The sequence below is a fragment of the Balaenoptera ricei genome, chromosome 8 (assembly GCF_028023285.1).
Source record: "Balaenoptera ricei isolate mBalRic1 chromosome 8, mBalRic1.hap2, whole genome shotgun sequence".
Taxonomy (NCBI): Eukaryota; Metazoa; Chordata; class Mammalia; order Artiodactyla; family Balaenopteridae; genus Balaenoptera; species Balaenoptera ricei.
In genome coordinates this window covers 30,333,792-30,347,283 of record NC_082646.1, presented here as the reverse complement: position 1 = coordinate 30,347,283, position 13,492 = coordinate 30,333,792, and the positions used below count along the sequence as shown (strand labels likewise).

Sequence of the window (13,492 nt, the reverse complement as noted above, 5' to 3'; positions counted from 1 at the left end):
TTCTCAACAAAATACTAGCAAACTGAATGCAATCACACATTAAAAGGTTTATACACCAGGATCAAATAGGATGTATTTCAGGGATGAAAGGATAGTCCAACATCTGCAAATAAATAAAAGAAATATTATAAACCATATTAATAGAATGAAAGATAAAAATCATGATTATTTCAATAGATGCAGAAAAATATTTGACAAAATTCAACATCCTTTCATAATAAAAACTCTTAACAAAGTAAGCATAGAAAGAGTACCTTAACAAAATAAAAGTCACATATGATAAGCCCATAGCTAACATCATACTCAATGGTGAAAAGCTGAAAGATCAGGAACAAAATAAAGGTGCCCACTTTCACCACTCCTATTGAACCAAGTATTGGAAGTCCTACCTAGAGCATTGGCAAGAAGAAGTAGTAACAGGCACCCAAATCAGAAAGGGAAAAGTAAAAATGTCTCTGTTTTCAGATGATATGCTTTCATATATAGAAAATCCTAAAGACTCCACCAAAAAACTATTAGAACTAATAAATGAATTCAGTAAAGTTTCAGGATACAAAATCACCATACCAAAATCAGTTGAGTTTCCATATACTAACAATGAACTATCTGAAAAATAATTTTTTAAAAATTTACAATAGCTTAAGAAACAATAAAATACTTAATAATAAACTTAACCAAGAAAGTGAAAGATCTGTACACAAAAAACTGTAAGATATTGATGAAAGAAATAAATGGAAGGATATACCATGCCTAAGGATTGGAAGAATTAGTATTGTTAAAATGTCCCACCACCAAGGAAATCTACAGATTTAATACAATCTCTAGCAAAATACCCATGACATTTTTCACAGAACTAAAACAAATTATCCTAAAAATTTGTATGGAACCACAAAAGACCCCCCAAACCAAAACAATTTTGAGAAAGAAAAACAAAGCTGGAGAAACCACACTTCCTGATTTCAAACTACATTACAAAGTATTGTAATTAAAACAGTATGATACTGGCATAAAAACAGACACATACAACAATGGAACAGAATCAAAAGCCCAGAAATAAACCCATATACTTAGGGTCAACTAATATTTGTCAAAGGAGCCAGGAATACTCAATGAAGAAAAATAGTCTCAATAAATGGTTTTGAAAAAACTGAATACTCACATGCAAAAGAATGAAATTGGACCCCAATCTTATGCCACTCACAAAAATTAATTCAAAATGGATAAAAGACTTAAACTGGTCATAGCAATGATTTTTTTAAATATGGTACAAAAAGCACAGGCAACAAATGCAAAAATAAACATCAAACTAAAAAGTTTCTGCACAACAAAAGAAACAATCAACAATATGAAAAGACAGCCTACATAATGAGAGAAAATATTTGCAAATAATATATCTGATAAGGAGTTAATATTCGAAATATATAAGGAACTCATACAATTTAATAACAATAATAACAATCTGATTTAAAAATTAGTAAAAGGCCTGAATTGACATTTCTTCAAAGAAGACCAACAGATACAAGAAAAGATGCTCAACATCAGAGAAATCAATCAATCTAGGAAAGGCAAATCAAAAGGACAATGAGATATCACTTCACACCTGTTAGAATGGCTATTATAAAAAAGACAAGTGATAACAAGTGTGCAAGGATGTGGAGAAAAGGGAACCTTCATAAACTGTGGGGGGAGGGGGATATAAATTGGTATAGCCACTATGAAAAACAGTATAGAGATTCCTCAAAAAAATTAAAAAACAGGACTACCATATGATCCAGCAATGCCACTTTGGGTATATATCCAAAGGAAGTGAAATCACCACCTCAAAGAGATATCTGTATACCCATGTGCATTTCAGCATCATTATACATCATTATTATATATTAATATACAGTAGCCAATGCATGGAAACAACATAAGTGTTCACTGATGGATGAATGAATAAAGAAAAGATATAAATAAAATATATATATTTTATTAAAAAATTTTATGAATTTTATGAATTTATATGAAGTACAATATTTTTCAGCACCAAACTGAAAGCCAGTATCTTAGACTTGAGTTCTAAAACTCTTCAAAATTTTTTTCAGTAAAGTAAAATAAAAATTAATTGAACCAGATTATCTACTACATAAAGTTTGAGAGTGGGTCCTCAACTTGCATGAAAATCAAAGGAACAGCAAAATATGAAATAAGAAAAGCACTGAGTAACTCCAGGTTATATGCCAAATGTATAGCACTTACATAAATATCTCCAAACTTTGGTGGAACATTCATGAGGTTAAGGTCCAATCCAGCAACTTGATTTATTCGGTCCCTTAAATCATAGAACTGAATTGAGTTTAAGCCTAAGATATTCATATGTTAAATTATGATGTTTCTCATAAGTTGCAGGAAAATTATAGCCAGTCACACTGTCAGAACAAGCTTTCTAGGTTGGTCAATCTACTCAGGTAATCAAATTCTAGTTTCTGGTGAGCATAGAATTAGAATTGGATGTTCTTTCTTGATAGTATTTCTTTATTAAATATTCATGAAAATAACTGGTATTTGTTACAAGAATCTGAATACTTGGTTGTGGATCAATTGTGGTATTTTACCGTCTAATCATTTTACTCTCTTATTAAATAATAAAACTACTTAACTTTATACATGCATATAGAAAATTTGTGTTCATAATATCTGCCACTTACTAATTGCCTCGTATATCCTCATAGGATAGCAGTTTTAGATACATTATCTCATATAATCCTTGGCATATTATATATTCATAGGTGAGACAAGTAATTTTCAGGAATTTAGCCAAGGTTACCTGGCTAATAAGCAAAATCACCACGATTTGAACGTACTTGCAAAGTTTGCAGTCTTTCCCCTATATCTTTTTTTTTTTTTAACATCTTTATTGAAGTATAATTGCTTTACAATGGTGTGTTAGTTTCTGCTTTATAACAAAGTGACTCAGCTACACGTATCCATATATCCCCATATCTCCTCCCTCTTGTGTCTCCCTCCCACCCTCCCTATCCCACCCCTCTAGGTGGTCACAAAACACCGAGCTGATCTCCCTGTGTTTTGCGGCTGTTTGCCACTAGCTATCTATTTTACTTGTGGGAGTGCATATATGTCCATGCCACTCTCTCGCTTCATCCCAGCTTACCCTTCCCCCTCCCTGTGTGCCTAAGTCCTTCTCTATGTCTACATCTTTATTCCTGTCCTGCCCCTAGGTTCTTCAGAAACTTTTTTTTTTTTTAGATTCCATATATATGTGTTAGCATACGGTATTTGTTTTTCTCTTTCTAACTTACTTCACTCTATATGACACTCTCTAGGTCCATCCACCTCACTAAAAATAACTCAATTCGTTTCTTTTTATGACTGAGTAATATTCCATTGTATATATGTGCCACATCTTCTTTATCCACTCATCAGTCGAGGGACACTTAGGTTGCTTCCTTCTCCTGGCTATCGTAAATAGTGCCTCAATGAACATTGTGGTACATGACTCTTTTTGAATTATGGTTTTCTCAGGGTATATGCCCAGTAGTGGGATTGCTGGGTCATATGGTATTCTATTTTTAGTTTTCTAAGCAACCTCCGTACTGTTCTCCATAGTGGCTGTATCAATTTACATTCCCACCAACAGTGCAAGAGTGTTCCTTTTTCTCCACACCCTCTCCAGCATTTCTTGTTGCTAGATTTTTTGATGATGGCCATTCTGACTGGTGTGAGATGATATCTCATTGTAGTTTTGATTTGCATTTCTCTAATGATTAATGATGTTGAGCATCCTTTCATGTGTTTGTTGGCAAACTGTATATCTTCTTTGGAGAAATGTCTATTTAGGTCTTCTGCCCATTTTTGGATTGGGTTGTTTGTTTTTTTGATATTGAGCTGCATAAGCTGCTTGTAAATTTTGGAGATTAATCCCTTGTCAGTTGCTTCATTTGCAAATATTTTCTCCCATTCTGAGGGTTGTCTTTTCATCTTGTTTATGTTTTCCTTTGCTGTGCAAAAGCTTTTAAGTTTCATTAGGTACCATTTGTTTATTTTTGTTTTTATTTCCATTTGTGTAGGAGGTGGGTCAAAAAGGATCTTGCTGTGATTTATGTCATAGAGTGTTCTGCTTATGTTTCACTCTAAGAGTTTGATAGTGTCTGGCCTTGCAATTAGGTCTTTAATCCATTTTGAGTTTATTTTTGTGTATGTTGCTAGGGAGTGTTCTAAATTCATTCTTTTCCATGTAGCTGTCCAGTTTTCCCAACACCACTTATTGAAGAGGCTGTCTTTTCTCCATTGTATATTCTTGCCCCCTTTATCAAAGATAAGGTGACCGTATGTGTGTGGGTTGATCTCTTGGCTTCCTATCCTGTTCCATTGATCTATAGTTCCATTTTTGTACCAGTAGCATACTGTCTTGATTACTGTAGCTTTGTAGTATAGTCTAAAGTCAGGGAGCCTGATGCCTCCATCTCCGTTTTTCTTTCTCAAGATTGTTTGGCTATTCGGGGTCTTTTGTGTTTCCATAAATATTTTGAAATTTTTTGTTCTAGTTCTGTGAAAAATGCCAGTGGTAATTCGATAGGGATTGCATTGAATCAGTAGATTGTTTTGGGTAATATAGTCATTTTCACAATGTTTCTTCTTCCAATCCAAGAACATGGTATATCTCTCCATCTGTTTGTATCATGTTTAATTTCTGTCATCAGTGTCTTATAGTTTTCTGCATACAGGTCTTTTGTCTCCTTAGGTAGGTTTATTTGTAGGTATTTTATTCTTTTTGTTGCAATGGTAAATGGGAGTGTCTCCTTAGTTTCTATTTCACATTTTTCATCATTAGTGTATAGGAATGCCAGATATTTCTGTGCATTAATTTTGTATCCTGCTACATTGCCAAATTCATTGATTAGCTCTAGTAGTTTTCTGGTAGCATCTTTAGGATTCTCTATGTATAGCATCATGTCATCTGCAAACATTGGCAGTTTTACTTCTTCCCTTCATATTTGGATTCCTTTTATTTCTTTTTCTTCTCTGATTGCTGTGGCTAAAGCTTCCTAAACTATGTTGAATAATAGTTTTGAGGGTGGGCAACCTTGTCTTGTTCCTGATGTTAGTGGAAATGGCTTCAGTTTTTCACCATTGAGGATGATGTTGGCTGTGGGTTTGTCATATATGTCCTTTATTATGTTGAGTTAAGTTCCCTCTATGCCTACTTTCTGGAGAGTTTCTATCATAAATGGGTGTTGAATTTTGTCAAATGCTTTTTCTGCATCTACTGAGATTATCATATGGTTTTTCTCCTTCAATTTGTTAATATGGTATACCAAATTGATTGATTTTTGTATACTGAAGAATCCTTGCATTCCTGGGATAAATCCCACTTCATCATGGTGTATGTTCCTTTTAATGTGTTGTTGGATTCGGTTTGCTAGTATTTTGTTGAGGATTTTTGCATCTATATTCATCAGTGATATTGGCCTATAGATTTCTCTTTTTGTGGTATATTTGTCTGGTTTTGGTATCTGGGTGGTGGTGGGCTCCTAGAATGAGTTTGGGTGTGTTCCTCCCTCTGCTATATCTTGGAACAGTTTGAGAAGGATAGGTGTTAGCTCTTCTCTAAATGTTTGATAAAATTCACCTATGAAGCCATCTGTTCCTGGGCTTTTGTTTTTTGGAAGATTTTTAATCAAAGTTTCAATTTCAGTACTTGTGATTGGTCTGTTCATATTTTCTATTTCTTCCTTGTTCAGTCTCAGAAGGTTGTGCTTTTCTTATAATTTGTCCACTGCTTCCAGGTTGTCCATTTTTTGGCCTATCGTTGCCTGTAGTAATCTCTCATGATACTTTGTATTCCTTCAGTGTCAGTTGCTACTTCTCCTTTTTCATTCATTCATTTCTAATTCTATTGATTTGAGTCATCTCCCTTTTTTCTTGATGAGTCTGGCTAATGGTTTATCAATTTTATCTTCTCAAAGAACCAGCTTTTAGTTTTATTGATCTTTGCTATCGTTTCCTTCATTTCTTTTTCATTTATTTCTGATCAGTTCTTTATGATTTCTTTCCTTCTGTTAACTTTGGGGTTTCTTTGTTCTTCTTTCTCTAACTGCTTTAGATGTAAGGTTAGGTTGTTTATTTGAGTTGTTTTTGTTTCTTGAGGTAGGATTGTATTGCTATAAACGTATCTCTTAGAACTGCTTTTGCTGCATCACATAGGTTTTAGGTCGTCGTGTTTTCATTGTCATTTGTTTCTAGGTATTTTTTTAATTCCTCTTTGATTTCTTCAGTGATCTCTTGGTTATTTAGTAGTGTATTATTTAACCTCCATGTGCTTGTATTTCTTACAGATATTTTCCTGTAATTAATATCTAGCTTCATAGTGTTGTGGTCTGAAAAGATATTTGATATGATTTCAATTTTCTTAAATTTACCAAGGCTTGATTTGTGACCCAAGATATGATCTATCCTGGAGAATGTTCCATGAGTACTTGAGAAGAAAGTGTACTCTGTTGTTTTTGGATGGAATGTCCTATAAATATCAATTAAGTCCATCTTGTTTAATGTATCATTTAAATCTTGTGTTTCCTTATTTATTTTCATTTTGGATGATCTGTCCATTGCTGAAAGTGGGGTGTTAATGTCCCCTACTATGACCCTGTTACTGTCAATTTCCCCATTTATGGCCGTTAGTATTTGCCTTATATATTGAGGTGCTCCTAAGTTGAACGCATTAATATTTACAATTGTTATATCTTCTTCTTGGATTCATCCCCTGATCATTATGTAGTGTCCTTCTTTGTCTCTTATAACATTCTTTATTTTAAAGTCTATTTTGTCTGATATGAGAATTGCTACTCCAGCTTTCTTTTGATTTCCATTTGCATGAAATATCTTTTTCTATCCCCTCACTTTCAGTCTGTATGTTTCCCTAGGTATGAAATGGGTCTCTTGTAGACAGCATATATACAGGTCTTGTTTTTGTATCCATTCAGCCAGTCTATGTCTTTTGGTTGGAGTGTTTAATCTATTTCCATTTAAGGTAATTATCAATATGTATATTCCTATTACCATTTTCTTAATTGTTTTGGTTTTGTTATTGCAGGTCCCCTCCTTCTCTTCTGTTTCCTGCCTAGAGAAGTTCCTTTACCGTTTGTTGTAAAGCTGGTTTGGTGGTGCTGAATTCTCTTAGCTTTTGCTTTTCTGAAAAGTTTTTAATTTCTCCATCGAACCTGAATGAGATCCATGCTGGGTAGAGTAATCTTAATTGTAAGTTTTTGCCTTTCATCACTTTAAATATGTCCTGCCACACCCTTCTGGCTTGCAGAGTTTCTTCTGAGAATTCAGCTGTTAACCTTATAGGGATTACCTTGTATGTTATTTGTTGCTTTTCCTTTGCTGCTTTTAATATTTTTTCTTTGAATTTAATTTTTGATAGTTTAATATGTGTCTTGCCATGTTTTTCCATGGATTTATCCTGTATGGGACTCTCTGTACTTCCTGGACTTGATTGACTACTTCCTTTCCCACATTAGGGATGTTTTCAACTATAATCTCTTCAAATACTTTCTCAGTCATTTTCTTTTTCTCTTCTTCTTCTGGGACCCTTATAATTCAAATGTTCGTGTGTTTAATGTTCTCTCAGAGGTCTCTGAGTCTGTTCTCAAGTCTTTTCCTTCTTTTTTCTTTATTCTGTTCTGTCATAGTTATTTCCACTATTTTATCTTACAGGTCACTTATCCATTCTTCTGCCTCAGTTATTCTGCTATTAATTCCTTCTAGAGATTTTTTTAATTTCATTTATTGTGTTGTTCATCATTTTTTGTTTGCTCTTTAGTTCTTCTAGGTCCTTGTTAAACATTTCTTGTATTTTCTTCCTTCTATATCCAAGATTTTGGATCATCTTTACTATAATTATTCTGAATTGTTTTTCAGGTAGACTGCCTATTTCCTCCTCATTTGTTTGGTCTGGTGGGTTTTTACCTTGATCCTTCATCTGCTGTGTATTTCTGTGTCTTCTCATTTTGCTTAACTTACTGCATTTGGGGTCTCCTTTTTGCAGGCTGTGGGTTCATAGTTCTCACTGTTTTTGGTGTCTACCCCCAGTGGCTAAGGTTGGTTCAGTGGGTTGTGTAGGCTCCTGGTAGAGGGGACTGGTGCCTGTGTTCTGGTGGATGAGGCTGGATCTTTTCTTCTGGTGGGCAGTACCGTGTCCGGTGCTGTACTTTGGTGTGTCTGTGAATTTATTATGATTTTAGGCAGCCTCTCTGCTAATGGGTGGGGTTGTGTTCCTGTCTTGCTAGTTGTTTGGCATGGATTGTCCAGCAGTGTAGCTTGCTGGTCATTGAGTAGAGCTGGGTCTTAGTGTTGATATGGAGATGTCTCGGAGTGTTTTCACCAGTTGATATTACGTGGGGCCTGGAGGTCTCTGGTGAACCAAAGTCTTGAACTTGGCTTTCCCACCTAAGGGGCTCAGGCCTGACACCCAGCTGGGGAACCAAGACTCTGTCAGCCACATGGCTGCTAGTGCTTGAGGATCTCCTGCAGACAGGGGGTGACTGTGGCTCACTGTGGGGACAAGGACACTGGCAGCAGAAGTTCTGGGAAGTACTACTTGGTGTGAGCCCTCCCAGTGTCTGCCATTAGCCCCACCAAAGAGCCGGGTAAGGTCCCCCTATATCTTAATGTCAATTCTATCTTAGTCTTTTTTTTTTAATGAATGTAAACTCTGGTCCCTTAATTGGGCTTTAGTTTTTCCAGAACATGTGTGTATCTCTTACAGCACATCATCTAAAGAAAACCAGTAGCAATTTATTTTCTGTTAATTGTTATCCTCTTCTGATTTAATTAAATTTCTTAGACTCTATCTCCAGTTTCAAGAGGCACAATAAAAAAGAACAAAAGAAATACCTCCAGATTTTATTAATTTATCTTATTTAATTATGCTTCATAATTTCCTAAAACCCAGATATAGAATATAGATATAAATGTTATCAGGACAGTTAATTTTTTTCAGGAGCCTATAACTGCTTTAACAAAGAAAAATCTAATTTCTTTGTTTCACAAGGAACTACTCCTAAGATAAATACCTCTAGATTATCCAACACCCTAGGCTTCATACTGTCACACTTAAAAGTCTCTAGCATAGGATTTGTCACATTATCATGGAATGTTATATATTACTTCATTTTAGTCAAATTTTTCTTAATTCAAATTGGCTTCTTGAGAAAACCCCTTGTTACCTCATTTACTGCAGGTCTTTGAGTACAAGCTTAACATTTCACTAATTGATTATACAAATAATTGCACACTTCAGTTTTACACTTTCCTTATATTATATTCCTGACATATCAACGACTCAGAGATTTTGTTTGTTTCATAAACTGTAGATGTGGAATCAACAATTTTAGAGTGTGCTAATAGTTTACTTTTTTTTGTTTGTTTGTTTCAGTCTGTTCCCAGTATTCTAGAGGAGTATTTGCCATTTTTGGACTCTATGATAAGAGGTCAGTACATACCTTGACCTCATTCTGCAGCGCCTTACACATCTCCCTCATCACACCAAGTTTCCCTACTGAGGGGGAGAGCCAGTTTGTGCTGCAGCTAAGGCCTTCCTTACGAGGAGCACTCTTGAGTCTGCTGGATCACTATGAATGGAATTGTTTTGTCTTCCTGTATGACACAGACAGGGGTAAGTCACAATTCCAAATCTACATAAGTAAAACTCTAATTTTCTATCTGAAATGACTTTGTATCACTTGTGTGAGCAAAATATTTTGATCCCTAATGTAGCTAAAATCAGAAAATGGTCAATGTGTATTCTCAGTATTTTTATCTTGACTCTGGGGAAAAATTTTTAATTAAATGAGCTTTAAATTCACAAGGTTACTTGAGCAAACCATGCTCTTTAGTTGAAATTAAAATAGATAATTTTTTAAAATTTCCATGATGATATTTCAGGTGCAGTCATAAAATATGTATGTCCTTTACCTCAAATGCAAATTATTTCATGATTTGGAAGATTTTAAAATAGTATCAGGTTGAGGCATAACATTGAGTTTGAAATATAAAATGTTAAATGAGTAATTGAAGGGTCATGATAATGAGAATAAAGATTTGGTGGTAAGGCTTCTGCTTGCTGGCAACCTTTCACTTTATCTTTACCTATCAGTCTGTAAAGATTAATAAGTGGTATGATCCATGTGTTGGAGAAACAAGGTGGATAACTAACACTAAGTTATTGGCAATCCATACAATTCTGTACAATGTTGATATACTTTGACTTTTGGTTGAAGACATAACTTAAGGAATTCCAATTTTTGTTCAGTTCTGCTTTTTATTTAGTGACCAGAATCATAGCAACATATTATGTTTCAAAATAAACATCAGGGAATCACCTGTGGGGTTTTGTTTTCAGTTCTTTTTCCTTAAAGTGTAAGATTTAGGAGCAGACAAGAAGTTATAGTAAAAGTTCAAACAGGTAACATTTCAAGAATGTGCTTTAATAAAAGTCTACCTGTGAAATGAGTAAAACAATAAATATAAAAACAATAAACAAACAAAATAAATCATTTGAAGATATAATTATCTTCAAAATCCAAATATTCAGAATCCTTTACTGAGACAAAAACTCATTAAATGAATTCATATTGCTCATTTATATTTACATATTTAATTAGATGGAAATGTAAGTTATATAAGATTTCACACCAATGATAGTCCGTTGCTTATATTGGCATTCTTGGTAAATTTACCATTTGGAAACAAGCTCAGAAAATTTAATATCATCAGTGTATTTTCTTCATGGTTGTAGCATACTCTAATTCTCATTTTGAAATTTGGGAGCCTATCTGTATCTCATGGCATCATTTTCCAATAGCTGACAATCGAAAGCATCCTAGAGAATGTATTACAGATTAGAGAAATTATCACTCTGCTCACTTCTAACTTTTGGAAATATTCTTAAGCAAGAGGACACTGAAAATTGAATCATAATGCAAATTAAAACAACAATGAGATACTACTACATGTCTATTAGAATGGAAAAAATTTAGAACACTGACAACATCAAATTGTGGTTAGGATGTGGAGTAACAGGAAGCTTCATTCATTGTTGGGGGAATGCAGAATGGTACAGCCACTTTGTAAGACAATTTGGCGGTTCCTTTCAAAACTAGATTTACTATTACTATATGATCCAACAATCATGCTCCTTGGTATTTTCACCCAAACCACACAGAAACCTTCACACAGATGTTTATAATAGCTTTATTCATAATAGCCGAAACTTAGAAGCAACCAAGATGTAGGTGAAGGGATGATTAAACTGTGATACATTTAGACATTTAGACAATTCAGAACTGAAAAGAAATGAGCTATCAAGACATAAAAAGACATGGAGGAAACTTAAATGCATATAACTAAGTGAAAGAAGTCATTCTCAAAAGGATACATACTGTATGATTCCAACCATATGACATTCTGGAAAAGGACAAACTATGAGACGTAAAAAGATCAGTAGTTTCCAGGAGTGAAGGGGAAGAAGGGATCAATAAGTGGAGCACGGAGGATTTTTAGAGCGGTGAGACAGTTCTGTGTGATATTATAATGGTGGATGCATGTCACTACACATTTGTCCAAACCCATAGAATGTATAAAACCAAGGATGAACCCTAGTGTAAACTAAGACTTTGGGTAATAATGTACCAATGTAGGTTCATCAATTATAAAATATGAGTGTCAATTGCAAAAAAAAAAAAAAAAAATTCCACTTCAATAAAATTGATTTTAAGTGTTTAAAAAATTGAATCATAATGTCAAGAAATATGTACTGGAATATGGATGAGATGGTTCTTCCTGTGGCTTGTTATGACACAGCTCAGTTTGCCACTTTGGGCAGAAGATCCTTATCTTATGGCATCTTGGTCTCATTGAAATACCAGTGGGACCTGTCTCACTTCTTTCCTCTGCCCTTGTGCAAACCAGTCTCTGGCAAGGAGGGGATTCTAGGCATTCATGCAACAGCCTCCCCACCAAACAGGGATTAAAATTGATGCTTTGCTTTTGCACCAGTTTGTACTTTTTAGGATCCTCACTCCTGCATAACAAGTCAGATGATCCAAACTTGGGCCACCTCCCGATACTTTTTACCATGGGATCTCTCTAGTATAAGCAGACAATACTTGGTTATTTGAAGATTCTTTCTCCTGGTTAAATTTCTGCCTCAAAGGCTTAAACTCATCATGGTACCAGAACTATTTCTTCTAATAAGGCATCCTGTAACTTTTAACCTACCTATTAACTTGCTGCACAAAAAGCCTACTTTTTCCTGTCATCACCCTAGAATTTAACTGGTTAATTTTAATCAGTTGATGTAAGTCACTCTCTAGTATTTTTTAGTTCTCTCCAATACTTACTTTGGGATGAATAACTAGTCCTTTGAATTTCCTTCTATTATAGTAATTCAACCCAACTTCAAAGTATACACCTTTAGGGACTTCCCTGGTGGTCCAGTGATAAAGAATCCACCTTCCAGTGCAGGGAACGCAGGTTGATCCTTGCTCGGGGAACTAAGGTCCCACCTGCCGCGGGGCAACTAAGCCCACGTGCCACAACTACTGAGCTCCCACGCTTCAACTAGAGAGCCCACGTGCTGCAAACTACAGAGCCCATGCTCTCTGGAGCCCACACACCACAACTAGAGAAGAGAAAACCCACATGCCACAACTAGAGAGAAGCCCACTCGCCACAATGAAGAGCCCACGTCACAAAAAAGATCCTGCCTGCCTCAACGAAGATCCTGTGTGCCATAGCTAAGACCCGACGCAGACAAATAAATAAATTTTTAAAAAATCACAAAGTATACACCTTTATTCCAAGTGGTAATTGCATGAATGAAAAATACCATGTCAGGAAAATGGTCGTTTCTTATGTTCAGATGGCTCACTCTGCCATGATACTACCATTTTTCTCAATATTCTGGGTCTTACTTAAGTACTTGCAAAGGACAAGGATAATTTTCCCCCTTTGAAACCAATTTGCTCATTTTATGAATTTAGGATCACAAGCCCAATTTACCTCCTCTTAGATACAGTGTTTAAAATTATGTATCATCATCACCAACTGAGGTGTGAACCTCAGTTACAAAAGTATGATTAACTTCTGTCATAAATATAGTTGGCTAAGAGTCATCCATATTTTCATATCATGAATAATTAAAAGAACACACATCAACATTAAAGATCAGAATTTTTAAATATAATGCACAAAATGAAGTGTAAAGAAATAAGATAGTATGGTACATTTTAGTACTTTTCTCTAATCCTCTACTGTGATCATGAACTGCTCATCTAAACATTTTTCCTGTTCTAAGTAGCTGACTTAATATGACCCTGAATTTCTCTATGAACTTGAGTGGAACATGACTTTCTGATGCCTCATAAATTCTTATTTTGGAATAAGTTATTTCATTGATCCACTCAATTATTTCTGAAATTTTAATCAC

The 13,492-nt window shown here is 34.8% G+C and overlaps 1 protein-coding gene across 3 annotated transcripts in view; it reads left to right on the top strand.

The window, feature by feature from the left end:
* Positions 1-13,492, top strand: part of GRIA4 (glutamate ionotropic receptor AMPA type subunit 4) — a 536,727-nt gene that overhangs the window by 171,490 nt on the left and 351,745 nt on the right. For all 3 annotated transcript variants that reach the window (XM_059929352.1, XM_059929353.1, XM_059929354.1), the window contains exon 3: positions 9,440-9,679. In XM_059929352.1, coding sequence (XP_059785335.1) covers positions 9,440-9,679 — 240 coding nt within the window. The remainder of the gene's footprint in view (positions 1-9,439; positions 9,680-13,492) is intronic.